The 23,026-nt window shown below is 39.5% G+C and overlaps 1 protein-coding gene across 1 annotated transcript in view; it reads right to left on the bottom strand.

Moving 5' to 3' along the window:
• Nucleotides 1-22,901, bottom strand: part of HAO1 (hydroxyacid oxidase 1) — a 38,436-nt gene extending 15,535 nt beyond the window's left edge. Inside the window, exons 1-2 of the mRNA XM_060785707.2 lie at nt 22,606-22,901; nt 11,532-11,683 (exon numbers count right to left, since the gene is read on the bottom strand). Of these exons, the coding sequence (XP_060641690.2) occupies nt 11,532-11,683; nt 22,606-22,742 (289 nt within the window). The 5' untranslated portion in view covers nt 22,743-22,901. The remainder of the gene's footprint in view (nt 1-11,531; nt 11,684-22,605) is intronic.
• Between the last annotated feature and the right edge of the window lie 125 nt (nt 22,902-23,026).

Here is a 23,026-nt window from a genome sequence, read left to right as displayed (position 1 = left end):
AGGGGCAGTCCAGACTCTACCCAGAATGGGAAAGACATAGGTCTTTTAAGAAGACACGTGTCTTTCGCACTAACAAATAACCTTGGCACAAAGCAGAGTGCCAAATGCAGTCACTTTTATGCGAGGCATCATCTGGATGCCCGACTTGAAGAAGTGGGAGAGTGTGCATTTTAGGACCTGTCTGGATGGCACCTAGGACTGTATTTTTCATGAGGAAATATTTTACCAGTTGCTTTGTTTTGTTTTTTTAAAGGGAGGGATGTGTCTTCTTCATTGCTCATTATTTATTTTCTGAAAGTGCTGCATTAATATTTACTCATCAACAGCTTACTTTTTGTGACTTCAATATTGCTTTTAAAAATACTGTAAAATGTTTAAGAACACAGAAGTGATCTCATGTTCTGTGAGTTTGCCTCTCAGGGCGTTCTGGGAATAGTTAGTAAATCCCACTTGCTGAAGGAAAATATTAATGACATTACCATCATTAATGATTTTAAAATAAATAAATAAAATCACAATGTCCTTGCCCTCCAAATATATTACAGGGAGCATCATTTCTTGTCAACAGACACAGGAAGATAGGATACCTCTGTAGGAATCTCCATGTTCTGGTACGTTAGAACTAGAAATGACCTAATTTGATGGCGTTTGGTCATGTCTGTGTTATCAGATAACTTCAATCCATCCAGGAAGATATTCTGCAGGAGTCAATGTACTGATATCAAACACTGCTCCACAGATAGGAAAATCCTACATGTTTGTTATGAAAAACTCCTTGAAAGCACTGTGATCCCTGGTAGATACTCAGAGAATTTTTACTTGGCCAGCAGACAAGAAAGGAATAAAGGGCAAGCAAATCTAGCTGGAGCTTGTGACTTTCTTGTGATCCATCAAGATAAAATTTCCTCCTCTGGGCATGAAGGAGCAGATTGGTGAGGGATCAAGAATGTGTCTCCAATGAAGGAAGGTGGACTTCTTGCATCCACCTGGGCTCATTCTAATTCCCTTCACTCAGAAGGAGTCAAACAATGGCTGTTTGTGCCTTCCATGTTGGATGTTCAGGGAATTCACTCCAGGCTTTAGTCCTACTATGAGAATATGAGGGTTGAGTGAAAAGTAATGCCTCCACCTTCGTTACTTGGGTTTGGATGGGAATATTTTAATAAATCAAAGCAGAAATAATCTTAGAATGTGCTCTTTAACTACCACTATTCACTTTTCCACATAATAACCAGAAAATTGGATACATTTCTGCCAATGATGAACAAGTTTTCTGATGCTGTCACGGAAGAAGTCAACACTCTGTTTCTGCAACCCATCATGCACAGATCTTCTGATAGCCAAGCAAAGCAATAATGTGACCCACACATTCTTGTGAAATGCTTATTATATTTGAAATTTCTCTGAGTGTTACAATGATCATCCTGAATCAATCTGTCAACCTTTTGCTTGTGAAACTCAGTGGTTCCTGTCACAGGACGTCCAACTCTTTGTTTGTGATGCAAGTCAGATGTTCCCACCTCAACAACTTTAAACTTTCTTGTCCAACGATGCACAGTACTCACATCAACACAATCACCATAAACAGCGTGCATTCTCCGATTAATCTCCTTTGGGGTGACACCTTCTGCTGTCAAGAATTCAATGACTGTACATTGCTTAAGTTGCATTGACCGACCGTCTGTACAGGGTTCCATACTTCACACTTTAACAACACAACCATTCAATGCTAAGGCTTCCCACCAAAATGGAACTGTAGAGGAGAGTCTACTGAACAAGCCAGTACCTACCACATACCAGTACTGCCATCTGTTGAGAAGTCATGAAGGTAGAGGCATTACTTTCCATTCAACCTTTGTAATATTCAAAGTGCTCAACTTTAGCCTCCAAAATACATCGACCATCAGATCATTTAAAGTTCAGACTAAAACCCAGAATGAATTAACCACCTGTCATAGAAGCCACCAACTTCAACTGAGTATATTTGCATCAGGACCTCAAAGCACACCTATACTGGGTGACACCTCCCAAATTGGAAATGTTCTTGAGCAAGAGGTGGCTTCCAGAGCCTTGAAAAATACTAATCATAAAGATTCTCATGAATCCTAGTGACAGGTCCTAATGAATGGGATTTGCTTTCTGCTCAACTTACAGCCACTTAACCCCAAGACCCTGAAATGTTTGCCGTCCTTGTCCATTGGAGCAAAGAAAGCACTAATCCTTTATCTCCTATCTCACGCTGCATATAGATTGACAAAGGCAAGCTGCTTTCAGGTGTTGCTGGAGGGGCTGTCTAACAAGAACCACTTCACATATGAACCCTATTTGTCAAGCCTCTATGGAAAGTGAAGCCGAATGCTTTCCTTGTCCTTTAAGGATCTTGTTCAGTATAAAAAGGGAAGAACTGTCCTATAAAGAGAAAAAAACCTCAGCACATTATTTGTAATGTGGGCTAAGCATAGCTTCATTGTTGGTTACTGAGTGTGCTTCAAGAAGTGACTCCTCAAACCAGTGCAAGCCTATTTCAAGAAGCATGTGATTATGTAGACCAGGGGTCCTCAAACTACGGCAAGGAGGCCGAATACGGCCCTCCAAGGTCATTTACTAGGCCCTCGCTCAGGGTCAACCTAAGTCTGAAATGACTTGAGTGCACACAACAACAACAACAACAACAACAATCCTATCTCATCAGCCAAAAGGAGGTCCACACTTCCCATTGAAATACTAATAAGTTTATATTCGTTAAAGTTGTTCTTCATTTTAATTATTGAATTATTTTAAGTGTTTTTTACTACAAATAAGATATGTGCAGTGTGCATAGGAATTCAGTCATTTTTTTTCACATTATAATCTGGCCCTCCAATGGTTTGAGGGACTGTGACTTGGCCCTCTGTTTAAAAAGTTTGAGGACAGCTGAAGTAGACCCCTGTTTCTCCCCCTGAAAAAATAAATACCAAATTGGACCTGGACCAGTATTTTGAAAGAAACACTGTGGTTGTTGTGTGTCTTCAAGTCATTTCTGACTTATGTTGAGCCTATCACAGACTTTTCTTTGCAAGGTTAGCTCAAAGAGAATTGCCTTTGGGTTGCTGTAGGATTTTTCGGGCTATATGGCCATGGTCTAGAGGCATTTTCTCCTGACGTTTCGCCTGCATCTATGGCAAGCATCCTCAGAGGTAGTGAGGTCTGTTGGAAGTAGGAAAATGGGTTTATATATCTGTGGAATGACCAGGGTGGGACAAAGAACTCTTGTCTGTTGGAGCTAGGTGTGAATGTTTCAACTGACCACCTTCATTAGCATTTAATGGCTTGGAAGTGCCTGGGGGAATCTTTTGTTGAGAGGTGATTTTATGTGCCTGATTGTTTACTCTCTGTTGTTTTGCTGTTGTAATTTTTTGAATTTTTTTTAATACTGGTAGCCAGATTTTGTTCATTTTCATGGTTTCTTCCTTTCTGTTGAAATTGTCCACATGCTTGTGGATTTCAATGGCTTCTCTCTGTAGTCTGATATGGTGGTTGTGAGAGTGGTCCAGCATTTCTGTGTTCTCAAATAATATGCTGTGTCCAGGTTGGTTCATCAGGTGCTTTGCTATGGCTGACTTCTCTGGTTGAAGTAGTCTGCAGTGCCTTTCATGTTCCTTGATTCATGTTTGGGCAATGCTGCGTTTGGTGGTCCCTATGTAGACTTGTCCACAGCTGCATGGTACACGGTAGACTCCTGCAGAGGTGAGAGGATCCCTCTTGTCCTTTGCTGAACGTAGCATTTGTTGGATTTTCTTTGCCTTTGCTTTCCTCTGAAATTGAAAGCTTTCCCAAGGTCCCCCAGTGGGTATCTATGGCTGAGCATGAATTTGAACACTGATCTCCAAAGTTATATTCCAGGGCTCAAACCAATGACCCACACTAGTGATAACTGAACTTTTGTTGTGCCTTTGGTGGATGCTGTCCATTTTTGTTCTCCGTGTTTTGTAGTTTCCTTAATCAACTGCAGACTCCTGCAGTTAGCCTGCTAATCATTTCCCATCCACACATTGTGCCTGATAACACTTCAGTGGCTTCAATTTATTACAAAAACGAATGGCAGACCACAAACAGACATAGCATAAAGAAATCATTTCCTTAGCAACAGCCAACAGGAACCAAAAGAGAGTCATCTCTTGAACTAAAAATACATTGGTGGACAATGAGACCAGTCTGCTTGAGGAGATAGATATACCTTTCTAAAGATTAGTAAAGAGAATGGGGAGAAGAATTAAGGTAATTAAGTACCAAATGGCATTTTCCTCACTAAAATAGTCTGCAACATGGGAGAGTGGTAATAGTAGGTAATAAATATATTTATTTATCACTAGCCATCCCCTGCCACGTGTTGCTGTGGCCCAGTCTGGTGATCTGGAAAATAAAGTAATGAGAAAGTGTTGGTTTTTAATATATGTAATTTCTTTATGTTTGTGGGTAAACGGTATTTATTGTTGTTTCTTTGTCAGTGTTGATGTGGAGATTGCTTGGTTTGCCTACTCTGGAACATGCAACATATAATTGTTCTTCTTTAGGAATCCCTTTCAAATCTATGTGTGTGTGAATCATATCTATCTATATATAGGGCTGGATGGCTCTTTGTCAGGAGGGCTTTGATTATGTTTTCTTGCCCTGGTGAAGGGAGTTGGACTTAATGGTCTTAAGTATTTTCTGTTGTTCATGGGGGGTTCTGTCTGGGAAGTTTGCCCCGATTCTGTCATTCGTGGGGTTCAGAATGCTCTTTGATTGTAGGTGAACTATAAATCCCAGCAACTACAAATCCCAAATGTCAAGGTCTATTTTCCTCAAACTCCATTTGTGTGCATATTTGGGCATATTGAGTGCTTGTGCCAAGTTTGGTCCAGATCCATCATTGTTTGAGTCCAAAGTGCTCTCTGGATGTTGGTGAACTACAACTCCCAAACTCAAGGTCAATGCCCATGAAACCCTTCTAGTGTTCTCTGTTGGTCATGGGAGTTCTGTGTCCCAAGATTGGTTCAATTCCATCATTGGTGGAGTTCAGAATGCTCTTTGATTGTAGGTGAACTATAAATCCCAACAACTACAACTCCCAAATTACAAAATCATTTTTTTGAGTGAAGGACATACATTGGGTTGTTAGGTGTCTTGTGTCCAAATTTGGTGTCAATTTGTCCAGTGGTTTTTAAGTTCTGTTATTCCCACAAATGAACATTACATTTTTATTTGTATAGATGTCAGAAGCGAATTGAGAATACAGTTATAATGTATAGAAAAACCACAAACAAAGTTAAAAACTTGGCATTATACTAAATGTCCTCTGATCAGAAGCTGGCCACTCTCAGTGCCTCTGGTGCTGCTTCAAGAAGATCCTCCATTTTGCATGTGGCAGGGCTCAGACTGCATTGTAGTAAGCAGTCTTTGGTTTGCTCTTCTCAACACTCACATGCCGTGGACTCCACTTTGCATCCCCATTTCTTAAGATTGGCTCTGCATCTCGTGGTACCAGACCGCTGTCTGTTCATCGCCTTCCAAGTCGCCTAGTCCTCTGTGTGACCAGGGGGAGTTTCTCATCCGGTATCAGTCACTGATTGAGGTTCCGGGTTTTAGCCTGCCACTTTTGGACTCTTGCTTGCTGATGTATTCCTACAAGTATCTCTGTAGATATTAGAAAGCTATTTCTTGATATAAGGCATTGGCTTGCTGGCTGATAGCCAAACAGAGGATGGGCCTTTCATTACTGGCTGCTACTACATCTTGCAGTAAAAGGTCATGAGCTCCCGGTGGCACAGTGGGTTAAACCCTTGTGCCAGCTGAACTTAAGACCAACAGGTCGCAGGTTCAAGTCTGGGGAGAGCATGGATGAGCTCCCTCTATCAGCTCCAGCTCCTCATGTGGGGACATGAGAGAAGCCTCCCACAAGGATGGTAACACGTCAAAACATCCATCCTTGCAGACAGCCAATTCTCTCACACCAGAAGTGACTTGCAATTTTCTCAAGTCGCTCCTGACATGACAAAAAAAAAAAAAGGAAAAGGTCATGTATTATCTTATTTTCCCCTTTCAATTGGAGTTCCAAAGGCATCTACATGTGATTATGTAGACCTCATTTCTCCTCCTGCCAAAACAAATACCAAACTAACTAGATCTGGGCCCTGTTTCCTGTATTTAGGTAAACCTAGCAGTATGGTTTTTAGAATAATCTTCATGCTGGTGATACTGAGCTATATTTTTCCACTCCAGAGCAAAATTCTGACAGCAAACATTGTATTACAGCATGTCTTTCAGCTACCTCAGCATGGCTACTTCATCGTTGCCTAAACCTAATGTGGCAAAGACTGAACTAATTTTTTTGTCAAAAACTTTCTTTGCAAGATATATTTTCCATTGCTGTTAGTAGTGTTCACATTTATCCTGTGAAGAAAGCACAGAGTCTTGGCTTTATTTTATTTACTCTTTATCTTTTGCTCCTCAAATGGAAGCTGTAGCAAAATCATACCTGTTTTTTTTCCCTTTATAACATTGCTAAAATCATACATTTTTATTTCTGCCTCCTCTGCTGAGAGCATAATCCCTGCCTTAGTCATTTCCCATCTTGATTGGAATCTTGTTTTGAGTGGTCTTCCATTATCTCACCTTAATCCTCTGGCTTCCATTCAACATTCTGCTGCTGAGATGATTGGAGGGGGCGGGGAGGTATAAATCATGTTGCTTCACTTATGATTTTTTTTCATTGGTTATCCACTCATCCTAGGATTCAGTATGAGCTTATTGTGACATTCAAAACCCTGCACCTATCACCCACTCCAGGTTGGACAGTGGTTATAGAATGGTATGTGTTCAACTTGTCTCTGCTGTCAGTAAGCTGCATCAATGTTGGGTCATAATAGCATCAGCTAGCCAGATAAGAAGGGACAACATGTGATGTCACAATGAATCACCTCCTCATTCCTGGTGAGTTGCACCAACCAACAGTGTCACAGTGGCTGTCTCTATCTCTCTTTCAAACAGGAAGCGTAGCACCATGGGTTATAATTTTTTTGGTGTGTAAGGAGCTACTTGGGAAACTGTAAGTTGCTTCTGGTATGAGAAAATTGGCCGTCAGCAAGTACATTGACCAGGGGACACCCAGATGTTTTGATGTTTTACTATCCTTGTGGAAGGCTTCTCTCACGTCCCTGCTTGGGGAGTTGGAGCTGACAGAGGGAGTTCATCTGTGCTCTCCCCAGATTTGAACCTCTGACCTGTCAGTCTTCAGTCCTGCCAGCACAAGGGTTTGGCCCATTGCGTCATTGGGTTATTGGTCTTTCTCCTTTAAAAAGGCAACACTGCAGTGAAGTCAATCTGTTTCTTGTAATGGGACTCTCTTGATGCTGGTATTATTTAATTTTTTTCAATGTACTCAAGGTATCAATATATTAAGGCATTTGATGTACTCAAGGCATCAAATTGTGCCTTTGCTGTGAGCCATCCTGAGTCCCCTTCGGGGTGAGAAGGGCAGGATATAAATGTGGTAAATAAATAAATAATGCCATAGCAGTTAAAGTGGTGTCAAACTCTGCTGGCTTTACAGTCTAGATGCCTCCTAGGTCACCTTGTTACTAAGCATTACAGCATTCAAACTAGCTTACTGGAGCATTTGATTATTGCTTACAATAGAGCTAAGTTACTGGAGCAGAGCTACAGGCCATTTCACCCCTTAATTCCTCCATGCAGGCCACCTCCGGTGACACCTTTGCTGGTGTCACCGGAAGTGAGTCAGATTATTCCAAGAATTAACTGATTTTTATGGCGCCCCGGTGGCGCAGTGGGTTAAACCTTTGTGCCGGCAGGACTGAAGACTGACAGGTTGCAGGTTCGAATCCAGGGAGAGTGTGGATGAGTTCGCTCTGTCAGCTCCAGCTCCCCATGTCGGGACATGAGAGAAGCCTCCCACAAGTATGATAAAACATCAAAAACATCCTGGCGTCCCCTGAGCAACATCCTTGCAGATAGCCAATTCTCTCACACCAGAAGTGACTTGCAGTTTCTCAAGTTGCCACACAAAAACCCCTGACTTTTATGAGTTTGCAGTTGGGGTGAGGTAGTCAAAATGTCGTGTTTTGTGGCAATTATTGTTTATAAAAGTTTGTTTGGGACAGACAAATAGTTGAGTGGATCTTTAGGTCTTCAGTTATCTTCAGAAGGGCTGGGGAGATGGGTCCCCAGGTGGCAGATGTAGCCTATAGACTGCAACTTGCTCACATAAATCCTATAAATCTATTTTCATTATTTTTATAATAAGAATTTTAAGCATCATCTTCCAATCATGGTACTGTGGCTTCAGCTGACCACTAGAGGGAAGTCGTTTCTTAGCCACTTGGAACTTGAATCTATCCTTTGGAAAACAAAAAAGACAGCTTGAAGGTTTTGAAAGAAACTGATGTGGTTGAAGTAGCCAAGTGAAAATGACAAGCAAAGTGAACCTTACCACCAAATACCCCTTGAGATCACAGCAGCATACAAGACACAGTCAGCTTTCATTCTAGGTGGAACACAAAGAAATGCATGGGGAGAAACACCACTGATTTCCTTTCAGCCGCAAATTTCTACATCCTTGTCACCAAGCCCAAAGATCTGTGCTTTTAATGCTAGTGACATCAGAATGAGTCATATGCTCAATACAAACTCAGAAGCTTTTATCTGCTTGAAATGATCACTGTCCTTAAGAAATAACTTTTCTAAATGGCCTCCTTGAAATGACTCTGCTTTGCTCACAGTAGCATCATTGGCTTGCAAAATCCATCCTGAGCCAAAAGGGAGAGTGAAGAACATAGAACAAGATTGTTCAGACAGGGAAATCATTGAAACACAGATGTATATATGTATATATGTGTGTGTGTGTGTATATATATATATATCTATCTAAAATGTCATGCTTTGAAGGGATTGTGATGCAACTTTAACAAAACATAGTGTTGTCCCCGCTTCAAAGGTGGTACCATATAAAATAATCTTCCTGGTCTTGATGAAACGCAAGGTAAACAAACAAATATAGGATGTAGGAAGAGCACTAAAAAAAATAGTGTGAACCACTTGGGCAGTGGAGGGTGGAGGACACTAGATTTTTCATACCTCAGAACCCCAGATGGTGTTGCCCAGTCTTATCTTCACAAGTTCCAGAGATGGTCCATGGACCACCATTATGAGTAACACTGGGTTGCAACATACATTAGTAAATATGAGAGTTTGTAATGGATCTTTCAACAAAGCATCTGATGCACTAGACAGGAGTTAGAACAGTGCACCAACCCACTCCATCCACACACAATATCTAGCAGAGAGAGAGAAAAAAAATCAAACTTCTACACTCTTATATAATCCAAATTATCAAAGCAGATAATCTGTATCTGCTTTGAACTGGATTATACAAGTCGACACTGCCATATAATCAAGTTGAAAGTGGATAATCTGGATTTTATATAGCATGTAGAAGGAGTCTTAGAAGGAGTCTGTATCAATACATGCTTTATGCAGGACACACAAAGAGATGGGCGTGAGATAGAAGAACACATGAAACTCCAAAAAAGAAAAGAAAAGAAAAGAAAAGGTTATATGATCCCGGGAGAGAGTGGATGTAAACAAATGCACAAACAAGAAGTAACCATAAACTCTTTGTGCCGAAACTTCAAGAGAGTGACACAAGTATAGCCGTGCAAAGTTTACAAACTCCAACAACAGATATCTATATCTCACAAAGTTTCATTAGAGCACTGCTGAATACACATATCACTAACAGGAAAAGCTGGTTGTTATTATTTATTTATTTTTTAAAAAACAGTTCAAATAAAAGGTTATGTATTTAATTTAGGAATTGCAATGAGACTGTAACTGTCTGGGTCAAGGCAACCTTGAGTCAAGCTTTATTACAGAATGTCAGATGTGGTTTTTGTATTAAAACAGAACAATATTTTATTTTTAATGATTTAGATGTTATACCAAACTTGAAAGAGCGGTAAGCAGCCATTCAGCTGAAGTCATGGATGCCTCGTTTAAGCCTGGTTCTTGATGATATCAATGTGTCATTGCCATCATCATCATTAGTTCTGCAGTTGATTTTGCTAAAGTTCCAAGTTTTTTTATATGAGCGGTGGCCTTTTTTTCTCTTTACTTAGCCAAGCCAAGAGATGCTTACTTTACATAAGTCTTAGAAATGGGCATTGGTTAATGTTTTGCATTGCAAACTGAAGTTTAAAATTGCAAGCTTGCAGTTGAATCCCAAACTAAATAATAAACCAAAAAGCTGTATTTGGATACACATCATTAGTCACACTTACTTGGACAGAAGTGAGCATCTTGAAGCCCTTAAATGTTGTTGAACTGCAACTCCCAACATTCATCCTACTGCCCATTCTGAATAGGGCTACTGGGAATTCTGGAAATCCACACAATTCCTATTCCTGTACTTGGGAGTAAGTGCTTTTGGACACAAGAGTTACTTCTGAATGCACAAAATTTGCCTCAAAAAGTTGCCTTCTTGGGGTTTTTGTTACTGTTGAACACCTATAGTTACACACCATTCCTGGAGCTTAAGGCACTGAGAGGATATCTTTAGTGTCTTCAGGAGGCTTCCTGTATTCTCATTAGATAGAAGGGGGACAGCGGGGGTGAGGGGAAGCCTGGTGGCAACACTTCTCCCATAGGATGGGGAAGGGGGCAATGCAGGACGTGGGGTGGCAGGTTCCCACACTGCCTTCCAGATTTGCCCCAGGTTTTGGACCTCAATGAGATGAGGTCGTTAATCCAGTGTGAAGCTATGGAGACTATGAGCTGAACTATCTCAGTGATCCTGTAAGACCCATGTGTCTCTGTGGAGTAGGAAGCAGGACTCTTACGAATAGGTAGCTTCAAAGTAAAGTTCCCCCTGTCCTCCAGATATCTCGCAGTCACCTATTAAAAACATTTTGAATTGTAGCCTCTTGAGCTAGGAACTATTTGAAGTTCATTTTTAAGACTGTCACTCTGTAGTTCTACCTTCTCAATAAGCTTTAAACAAACTTGGGGGGTTGACTTGGGAGTAAACATAACTGTTAAGCAACAGAAGTGAATATGGACTTACCTATCAGTCAAAACCATCTTGCCTCAGTAGAAAATGTTCAGCCTTAAGTTATTCATCGGACCTCACATGAAAGTGGGGAAAGCGAGTGAAAATGGAGGGAACCATCTTCTATCATTCTCTATCAACATTTCCATGTTCAGGAATGTTGGCCACCCCACATCCTTTAGCCATCTCTACCTGGCTTCTCTCTGGTGTCTTTTGTTTGGAGTTGAGTAACTGACTCCTGAAAATGCAGTCTTCTCTCTGCTTCCCTGCAGTACCATAACAGAGTCCAATGGGCAACCACCAGAGGTGGCCTTACATCATGTTAAGGCCCCCCGTGGGATTCCATTTTGATCATGCAGAGAAGTAGATGGAAGACAGCATCTGATGGGATCCATCACTCACATTATACAACAATTCAATCATAAGAGCTTTGTATGTTGTCCTGACTTACCTCTAACAGTAGCAATTTCCCCATCTGCATGAGCCATGCACTGCATGGCAGTTGCTGCAACACATATTGGCATGCTGACTCTCTGTCCCAAGACTGAAGTTGACAGGTCCAAGGAAGACACATCCTTCAGCATCCGGGGGTATAATTTTAATCTAGCACAGATGAAAATGGAGAATTCAGATGTTGGATAATTATCATTAAGCCTTTGCTCAGTATACAACATTCACAACGTAAACAAAATAAGATGGTGCCTCCAGTTCCAACATAAGTTAAGTGTTACATCGAATCTTTAAGTCAATTAAAACTCCTCCTCTCTGAAAACTCTGCAGGTCTAATTTTTGTGACCTTGTTCAAACCCAGCTACAGGAAAGCAATGGCGTGCTTTGCACGATCAACTTTTGTAAACAGGTTGTCATCGGCCTTACATTTTTTCAGTGAAGGGCAGTTTATTTTCTAATGGCTTTCAGAAAGTCACAGATGCTATGTGTCAGAAGTGATGATCAGAGCATTGGTTGTTTTCTCTCACTCTAAGTTAAAATGGTGAAAGAAGGGGCTGTAAATTGATTCACTTGAGTGTGCTCAAGCTAGGAGTTTTTCGTAAAATCCATTTTTTAATCAATAGTTTGGCTGAATGCAACATTGCAAATGGATTTCTACCTGCTGAGACCATAAATGCTGGAAGGCAACCTTTTTTTTAGCCTATAAACACTAATGGAGGCTGGATCTACACTGAACTATATCCCAGTATTTGATACCAGATTATTTTCTTATCTCAGATTATCTGATAGTGCAGACTCATATAATCCAGTTCAAAGCAGATAATCTGGGATCAGATCCTGGAATACAGGGCAGTGTAGATCCAGCGTTGGAGACAAGAAAGCAAATTAGTGCTCTTGTGTTTTGAAGGGGACATTTAAAATGACATGCTAATCAATTTAATTAACTCTAAAGACTTTTTAGATTATTATTTTTTTCAGGACTCAAATATGAAGACGATGCAACAGCGATATAATTAGCTCCCACCATCCTAAACAGTCACTAACCTGTCTCCAGTCTTTTGCTTGATAAAGCAGATGGTGACAAAAGCAATCCATCTCTAGGTTTTCTTGGGCAAAGTGGATTATTTAGATCGTTTGTGGTCTAAAATCAAACAGCTCTAGGGTATTAATGGACTGCTTCCTCAGTGGACATCCTACAGAAGAAACTGGCTAAAGAAAGTGTCTCCTTGATTGTGTTCCCTCTGAAGGACTCAAACATGGGGCTGGTTTTGGATCCATCATTGGTGCCTTCTGTGTACTTTGTCAAGTTTTGCCTACTGCACTAATTTCAACTCTTCCAGGGAAGAGCAATGCAGTATCCCATCATTAAATCACTTTCTATTTAGGATACAAAGTATATAGGACTTCTCTTGGAGAGTGCTGAGAAACTACTGTTCATGTGTGCTTCATGGATGATGCTTCACTTGTATTACATTAATTACATTGACTTGCAATTTGTTTCTGGGGCTGTATTCAAACTGCTGCTTATCTGCAAACACTTAAAATGCAGCTTTTTTTTAGCATCAGAAGCGACTTGACAAACTACAAGTCACTTCTGGTGTGAGAGAATTGACCATCTGCAAGGACGTTGCCCAGAGGACTCCGGATATTTGATGTTTTATCTTCTTTGTGGGAGGCTTCTCATGTCCCCACATGGGGAGCTGGAGCTGACAGAGGATCAGCAGTCCTGCCGGCACAAGGGTTTAACCCATTGCAATACCGGGGCTCTGATGACATATTAAAAATTATCTCCTTCCATATGAAGCTATTCATATCTTCTCATTTTCTTCAAGGAACCACCTATTTATTTCACTCTCACATTCAGTTTAGGTTGGTGAGGAACCTCAGTACCATGCCCTTTTCATTGACTGTAGGAACATTATGTTCCAGCTTACTTGTCCAAACGTATCTCCCTCTACTTGTCCGAATGTATCTCCCTTGTAACTTAAGATCCACCGGGGAGGCCCTGCTCTTGGTTCCACTAGCCTCACAAACGCTTCTGATGGGGATGAGGGACAGGGTCTTCTCAGTGGTGAGCCCCCAATTGTGAAACTCGCTCCCAGTGAGATTAGAATGGCGTCCTCCCTCCTTTCCTTTAGGAAAAAACTGAAATGGTGGTTGTGGAACCAGGCCTTTGGCTAGCAGACATAATGGCACTTTGGAAATTGAACTGGACCATATGATTGCTATAATTAATAGAAATTGCTATATGATTGTATAACTAATGTTATTTTGAATCTATTGTGTATTTATGAGTTTTATATTGTTGTTCATAGTGATATTGTGGCATCGAATTGTCACAATGAGTCCCCCCTCGGGGGTTGAGAAGGGCGGGGTAGGAATGTTGTAAATAAAATAAGTAAATAAATAAATATGTTATTCCTTGCCCCCAGTTTCAACAGGACAGTGAGTATATTTCTGCTCTCTTCTGTAAACAGGGGACTGTTTTAGTGCTATAGGGTATTTTAAGATACCTTAGTTTTAATATGGGGTGTTTTAAAGCTGCCTCTGATTTACTTTGATGTTATGGATTTATTTTAATGTTTTTCTATTATCTTTAAGATCTATTAGGGAAACCTGTGATGCTGGAATTTTAGTAACTAAATCCAATTTGTGTCAAGGCTTATAGTAACCAATATGCAACCTATCTATGATTTCATAGAATATCTTTTGGTGGGAAAACATGCCTTACACTGAACACTTAATGGCAAATATCATGTCAGCTCTTCAGCAGAGCATCCCATTGGCCAAAGGTGACCAAACAATTTAATATCAAGAATTTTCGTTGCTGAGTTACAAATGAGATTCCAACTATTGTAACGGGCATATTGGAAATCCTCCTTCATAATTAAAAGTAAGGGAGAGGCTAAGGCAAAAGGCAATGATGTAGATCCCAATAAGAGAGGAAATAAGGTCCTCACACTTATTTCAGTCAAAGCAAAATGATCATCCATGTTTTTAAAAAGATGGCATAGCGGTTTAAGAATTAGACTATGACCCTGGAGCACAGGTTTCACATCTCACTTGGTCATGAAAACCCAATGGGTGACTTTGGGCAGTAACACAGTCTTAGCCTCAGAAACTCTAGGTCAGAAACAACTTGAAGAAGAATATCTTAATTGCAAGCATAACCTCCACACCCCATTATCTCGTTTCATATTAAATTACCTTGAATGAAACCATTGATCTGCACATGTGGGAGAGTTCTGTAGGAACACAGAACAAATAATAATTAATCGTGCCAACCGAAGGGCTATTTCTGACGTGAACCATAATTTAGTGCCTTATTCAAACCATTTTGTAACAATGCCAGTACTTTAAGTCCTAGCAATGTTTTGTCTGCCATTACTTATGTTTTGCCTGCCATTAATTTGGTCCATTTGATCTTTATATTTCTCTATTTTCAGGAGTTTTTCAATAAAGTTCAGGACATGGAACCTTTTGAGAAATGCTACTACACTACAACTGTAGTGACTGATATGACTGTGCCATGAAATATCATTTAGTAATCAACTGAATATTTCTCTTGGTTCTCTGCCAGCTCAACACCATGATGTAAAATGTAAATGAAAAAAAGAGATCAATTTGAATTCTACCGTTGTTCTTCCTTTTTCTTCTGCAAAGCAAGATGAGATTTGCAATTAAGCAATCTACTACCAGTATTTTTCTCAGGAATATAAATTAGAAGGTGAATCCTGAGGAGTAATATTTGACAGGCTTTTTTTTACCGTGTTTTAAAAATGGGGGGGGGGGGGATTAATAGCCATGTTCATAGTTAAACTCACCCAGGGGTGTCACTTTTCTCTATGCATATTTTTATAGTATCCAAACCAGAATGTAGATTATGAGAACAGAACTACACCACTTCGTTTCATTTGTAGGTAAGTTTACCATCTCTGATGAAAAAGACTGTGAAGCTTCAAAGGCTGGTATGTATTTTATGCCTTTGTGTTGACCCAATAAAAGTTTTAGCACAGGATAGATTTTGAATCTACAGTAGAGTCTAGCTTATCCAACCTTCGCTTATCCAGCATTTCATCTTATCCGACTCTCTTATCCAACGCCCCCCCCCTTCCTCAAGCATTTCTCCTTCAATTAAAGGAGCTCTCCCCAACTCCCTCTCCATTCCCAATAAGTGAAAACGGCATGGCATGGAGGAGGAGGAGGAAGGAAAGAGGGAGAAGAGGTAGGATCAGAAGCAAAAGCAACCTCCCTCCTTCCCTCTGTGATGTCCATGCTCCTCTTTCGCATCTGGCCACTTCCTCCTGAGCCACTCTAGCCCTGAAGTGTTGCCTTGCCTTAACCCTTTGAGTCCCTGTTGTTAGTATTCTAGGTGTCTAGCACTGCGTCAGAAGGTAACAGTAGCAGACTCCATATTATCCGATATTTTCATTTATCCAACGTTCTGCCAGCCCGTTTATGTCAGAGAAGTGAGACTCTACTGTATTTGATTTTGGTTTTAGTTTTATTTTATTGGTCAACATGTTTCTTGAGTCCATGTGAGTCCTTGGGTGTCCAGCAATTCGTTGACGCATTTGATCATGGATTTCTTTGAACATTTTATTCACAGATAAGAAAGAACACCTCAACTGTAGGTAGTCATGATTTGTAGTCCATTAATTTTACTGTCATTCATTTTGCACAGAATTGGGTTTTTAAAAAGAGACTCCTTCTACTCAAAAAAGGATCATAACGCATCTGACATTGATCTTAGCAGGTCAATTTTTCTGAAAGATTTGCCACCACAACTCATTTGTGGATTCATAGCTCTCTATGTGGCTTAGCTTCAGAAATTGCCAGCAAAATGTGAATGAAGGCAGGAACAAATGCTGATGATTTCCCCCCTCAGCTTTCCGACACGTGAACTATCCAAAGCATTAACCTGCCAAGCACACAATGAGATAAAGAAGTCTTGATTATAGAATGCTCTCCTTCGGTTATTTCTCATTGAGGGTGAGAGAACTTAAAGGGAACATTTTAGGACAAGTTGTAACTTCCACTATTTTACATAAGAGGAATCACCCAGCATCGGGGAGAGTGTGAAAATAAAAATGGCTAACAACTAGTACTTTCTGCTAGTTTTTTTTTTAAGTTGTGTTAATCTCAGTAACTTTTGGGGATTATAGATAGATAGATGATAGATAGATAGATGATAGATAGATAGATAGATAGATAGATAGACAGATAGATATAGATATATACAGTGTGTGTGTGTGTGTGTGTGTGTTCATATATATATTCTTTTACAGCTACAGCAAAACAAAACTTTATTTATATACCGCTCTATCTCCCCAAGGGGACTCAAAGTGGTTTCCAAGTAACATTTTTTTTTGTCGTGTCAGGAGCGACTTGAGAAACTGCAAGTTGCTTCTGGTGTGAGATAATTGGCCATCTGCAAGGACGTTGCCCAGGGGACGCCAGGATGATTTTTGATGTTTTCATCATCCTTGTGGGAGGCTTCTCTCATGTCCCCACATGATGAGCTGGAGCTGATAGAGGGAGCTCATCCGCCTCTCCCTGGATTCGAACCTGGGACCTGTCGGTCTTCAGTCCTGCCGGCACAGGGGTTTAACCCACTGCGCCACCGGGGGCCTTCCAAGTAGCATAAACAGTATATACAAGAAAAAAATGGCATAAACATAAAATTTACAAGACAATATAAACATTAAACCACAATAGCACATATATTTAAAATAATCATGTCCGATCAAGGCAGTTTAAAAGGCCGGGCCAGGCTACTGCGATTTTAGAGGGCCCGGAAATTAGGTAAAGTTTATGGCTGTACATTTCCAGGGCCTAACAAAAGAGAGTGACTTGGGTAATTGGTAGAAGAAGATATGGCCAATTTCAACAGTATCTGGGGCAGAGCTAGACTACTAGACTATCTATGCATGATATGATAGAGGTAACCTTACTCTACTGATATGGTCTTTTCTTTTTCCAATTGACCGATTAGAACCATGAATCTGAAGCTAAAAGAAAGAGTCATCATTGAATTTCTGGCAAAAGTAGGTTGTTTATGATTTAGCCCATTCTGACTTTTACCTGTTTGGACCTCTGAAGGACAACTTACGTGGTCTCAGATTTAATGACTTGAATTATGTTATAACAGTTTTAAAATTATGGGTCACGAAGCAAAACCTTGAATTTTTCCAAATTGGTTTTGATGCCTTGGTTAAATGATGGTGCAAATTGATGACGGATGTGAGAGCTGGACCTTAGGGAAGGCTGAGCGAAGGAAGATCGATGCTTTTGAGCTGTGGTGTTGGAGGAAAGTGCTGAGAGTGCCTTGGACTGCGAGAAGATCCAACCAGTCCATCCTCCAGGAAATAAAGCCCGACTGCTCACTGGAGGGAAAGATACTAGAGACAAAGTTGAAGTACTTTGGCCACATCATGAGGAGACAGGAAAGCCTAGAGAAGACAATTATGCTGGGGAAAGTGGAAGGCAAAAGGAAGAGGGGCCGACCAAGGGCAAGATGGATGGATGGCATCCTTGAAGTGACTGGACTGACCTTGAGGGAGCTGGGGGTGGTAACGGCCGACAGGGAGCTCTGGCGTAGGCTGGTCCATGAGGTCACGAAGAGTCGGAGACGACTGAACGAATGAACAACAAAAATGTTCAACTTTAGTTTTGCATAGAGGACAGTTCAGGCTATGATCTGTAGCAACTTCTGTTGTTATATGTTATTTCTTGTTTTTATGCCACAGGAGGCAAAACTTTTTTACCCACCCTCATATATATACACACATACACACACACACACACATACATTAAAATCATTTATCTATGAATAATTAATCATAAATATTTAATAATTATTTAAAATCATATTTTATAGTCATTAGAAAAATATATTTTATACTAAAAGAAGTTCCTATGTTTTTGTTTAAAACCCTTTAAAAATTGAAAAGTGCCTTTATGTTCTTGCTATCATAGGAGATTCATATTACAGATGACCCAAGTGACACAGTTATTTGTAATTCATTATTAATGACCTCAGGTTCACCATTAGTCCTCCACATGAAACTGAGCACTGTTATCCCTCGCATCCTTGGCATTCTAAAATAAACAGCTCTATGTTAGCTAAGTGGTCCAAACTAAGCATTTACTTACTGGTGAGATGTTTACAACTGCCTATTCAGTCTCAAGGAGAGGCAGCTGGTGGATTCAATTTCAGTGGCAGTGAAGAACCTAAGTTTTGGATAGCTTCACTAGAACTATGTAAGAAGACCAAGTGATTTGACTTCACATATACTTTCGAATGGCAATACAACCAACTGGAGAAAATTAAGAGCAAAACTACAAGTTGAAATTTGAGTACAGTAAAGAGACTTTTGGTATGGGCAATATTAAGAATGAAAAATACTAAGAACCATAAGGATGGAGAGAAGTGTGAGAAAGTGATTGAGTGTCTATGGCTTTGATAAGAACAAGGTCATTTCTTCGTTGTGCTGAGACAAAGGGAAGCCGCCATATCGAAATGATGGTTGCTTAACAGATGTGAACAGTGTGATTTTTAAAATGACAATTGTGAAAAAACCGAAGGAGGTAAGCATTTTGGTTGGAAAGATATGACTTTGTAAAACTAATGGAAAGAAGAGGGAATCTAGAGACTTACAAGTATATGGAAAGTTTTGAGGATAGAAAAGTGAAAACTGAGGAAGAGTCAAATCAAGATAAGGATGAGGAAATAGTGACTCATCATCCTGAAACAGCAATCTCTGAGACTGATGATTGCACCAAAGCAGGTAGAAAAATAGAATATATAAGATATATAAGTTACAGTTGTTTTGAGAGTGCCTTGGACTGCAAGAAGATCCAATCGGTCCATACTCCATGAAATAAAACCCAACTGCTCACTGGAGGGAAGGATATTAAAGGCAAAGATGAAATACTTTGGCCACATCATGAGAAGACAGGAAAGCTTGGAGAAGACAATGATACTGGGGAAAGCGGAAGGAAAATGGATGACCAAAGGCAAGATGGATGGATGGATGGTATCTTTGAAGTTACTGGCTTGACCTTGAAAGAGCTGGGGGTAGTGACGGCTGGCAGGGAGCTCTGGCGTGGGCTCGTCCATGAGGTCATGAAGAGCTGGAAACAACTCAATGAATAAACAACAAAAAATAAGTAGCAGAAATATAAATTATAGTCATGTAGGGGAAACAACATTTTACATCATGTGTAGCCAAGTTAGAAAGTTAGAAATATTTTGCTCTTTCTTTATTCTTTTTGTACTTTGCTCTATTTCTATACTTCTGGGGTTTTTTTTTTCCTTTGTGGATTTCATTTCCTTTTTATTTTTACGTATATTGTTTTAATGTTGCAGTAAACTCTTAAGGAAAATAATTTTTAAAGAACTAGCCAAGATGCTGAATCTATTTTGGGAACAGAGTTCAGTAACATAGGGTGCTACTTCTAAAGCAATCCGAAACATGGAGTGGAGACATCACCCAAATAACACTGATATGACACACCACTTCTAATCCCAACGTAAAAGATACAGCAACCTTTGCCATTGCGATCGCGCTTGGTCTGATCTCTTTATTCATACAGCAACCTTATATTTGCATGTTTTTTAAAAAAATTATAGCCATTTGTCATGATCCCCCTTTTATTGGGCTTTTTTGAGCTTATAGGAATGGATTGTACAGACCTGCACATTCAGGTTTGTAATACTACTACTACTACTACTACTACTACTACTAATAATAATAATAATTGTAGACAACCCTATCTTCCCAAGAGGACTCAGGGCAGTTTCAACATGTATGAAACTGCCCTGAAGAAAAAAAACATGTTGAAACTGCCCTGAAGAAAAAAAAAGAAAAAAAATCAAATTACATTAGGGCAAACCATATTAAACAATATAAAAGCAAGCTTCTATCAAACCCATTTCTGTATCCACACCTAATCTATAATATAAGGCTAGCAGACAAAAAGGTATTTAAACCATGGTTTACTTTAGGTTGTAGTTGTTTTCTGAAGGAGTTTGTACAAAAGAAATTGACACTGTCCTATATGGATAACAACAGATCATCTGCAACTGTTTAGGGCATGCAGTACATCTCCAAATATGAGGCTCCAATTCTCCATGCTGTTCAGCTGCAAAAGCATCGTAATAATGACAGTAAGTCTAAACTACACCAAATAATGGTATTTGAGATGAGAGCCTGAAAAAGGAAACTGTTTCAATGACCTAAATGATGGCTGCAGAAAAGAAAATCACAATTTTAGCTACAAGCTTTGGATCCCCATTTGACAAGAAGTACAATAAATAATCTGTAAAACTGGAGTAATAAAAATCAGATATCTCAAAAGAAAAAGACACAATATAAAAAATACATCTATTTCCACTTTCCTCGGTTTGTAAGGACATAAGAAACCCTCTTGAATTTTCCTTGCAGAAATGTGTGTGTCAGAACATTGCATCTTACCAATGAAAATACTATTCTGAACTTAGAACAAGTTGCATTTGCCAGATAATTTGGAAGGGGAAGTGCTCTCCCATTATCTCTAAAATTAATTTAATTGTTTTATGTATTGTCGAATACTTTCATGGCTGGAATCACTAGGTTCTTGTGGGGTTTTTTCAGGCTATAGGGCCATGTTCTAGAGGCATTTCTCCTGACGTTTCGCCTGCATCTATGGCAAGTATCCTGAGAGGTAGTGAGCTCACTACCTCTGAGGATGCTTACCATAGATGCAGGTAAAATGTCAGGAGAAATGCCTCTAGAACATGGCCCTATAGCCCGAAAAAACCCACAAGAACCTAGTAATTTAATTGGTATATTTATTTATTGCATTTGTATGCTACCTTTCTCCCAGAGTGGGAGGTGTAATAGGGCTCATTATGAGAGATTTTGCAATTCTGTGCCCCAAAAATACTGTGTCATAGTAGGTTTAGCATATCTAATGTCTAGAAATTCCAAGATTTTGTTTTTTTCTCATTCAGTGCCCTTTTCCACTTTGTCAGAAAGGGGTCAATTAAAGTCAGTGAGGGCACTCACACAGCAAAATAAACCAGTTTCAAAGGAAAATATATCTTATGAATCCATGCAGAAGCCTCTGTATAAATATGCTCTGTTTGTACATGCAATATCAGTCAATCAAAACTTTATTTGTATCCTGTCCCCTCTCCCCGTGGAAAGTTAATCGAGAATGCTTTAGATCAGTATCTGTCCAAGACAAAGGACAATGTGAATTATAGATCAACTTCATCTTCTAAGTTATGTTATTGCACCAGCCAATCTAGTTTTTTTTTTCATAGAGATGGCTTTTCCTATAATCTGAAAATAACACTTAATAAACAGATTGGTCAATAGTTGGCAGGACTGGATGTTTTTCTTTTCTTTTCTTTTTGTAAATTGGAACAGCAACACTCTCAGTCCTCTCCAATGCATGCTGAATATTAGATATAAGAATTGGGCCACAAAAACTGGAGACCACCATTTGGCATTACACTTAACCAATTCAAATGGGATATTATGGACATCAGGTGCTTCTGTAGAAAAAAACAAAAATTTCTGTGCAAAACATATTTTTTTAAAGATCAATCAAATTTTGCACACAAACATCCTTAACCATCACATTTTATGCCTAGGAAACAGCAATGTCTTCACATGAAATATTTTTACTGAGATTTTATTTTTTGCACAAAAATGCTATTTTACACACACACACACACACACACAATCCATGTTAATTTTGTGCAGAAAGCCTTTAGTTTTCTCTACCAGAAATAGCATTTTCTGCACTGAAAATGGCATTTGCTCCAGCCTCATAAAATATTGCCTTTTTAGTATGTTGACGTGTGAAAAAAGGCAAGATTCGATTGAATGTTAATCCTATTTTGCAGAAACCTATAGACTAATGCTGAAAGGTACCAGAGATGAGTTCGAAATAATTCCTACTGACAATCCATTTTTTTCACCAGTTTCACCCCATCATATATGCCTTTCTATGATTAATGTTTCTCCTCTTCATACATTAGCAACATTTATTACATTTACAATATTTAAACAATTAAATACCTTGAAAAGGCAGCTACATTTTCAGCCAATGTTTGCTGTTCATCAGCCCCGGACTTGTAATAATCATACACAGATTTGCGAAGAAATGTCTTGGCATACCGTTCAAAGTCAGCAATGCAAATTGGTTTTTCCGGCATATTTATAAGAAAGCAAGTTATATTGCTTTCTTTCACTTCTTGGATTGTCCTGACTGGCTCATTTACTGATTGTTAATCATTAAATTAAAGCAAAGTTCAGGCACTTTTACCTTCTTTTTTTTAAAGCAAGCAACCAAATATGAGAGTCCCCTCTTAACATTTTTGTACTGCTTTGGACTTTGACACTAAATTCTCGTTTTCCAAACTAGGGCAATGTTTATGCTTATCATCAACCAGAGAACAACGGAACAAACAGAAAAGTTTGGGCATTCAGTACCTCACAA

Source organism: Anolis sagrei, chromosome 1, assembly GCF_037176765.1.
Source record: "Anolis sagrei isolate rAnoSag1 chromosome 1, rAnoSag1.mat, whole genome shotgun sequence".
NCBI lineage: Eukaryota > Metazoa > Chordata > Lepidosauria > Squamata > Dactyloidae > Anolis > Anolis sagrei.
Note: the sequence above shows the minus strand (reverse complement) of the source record. Positions and strands in the feature narration are given on the sequence as shown.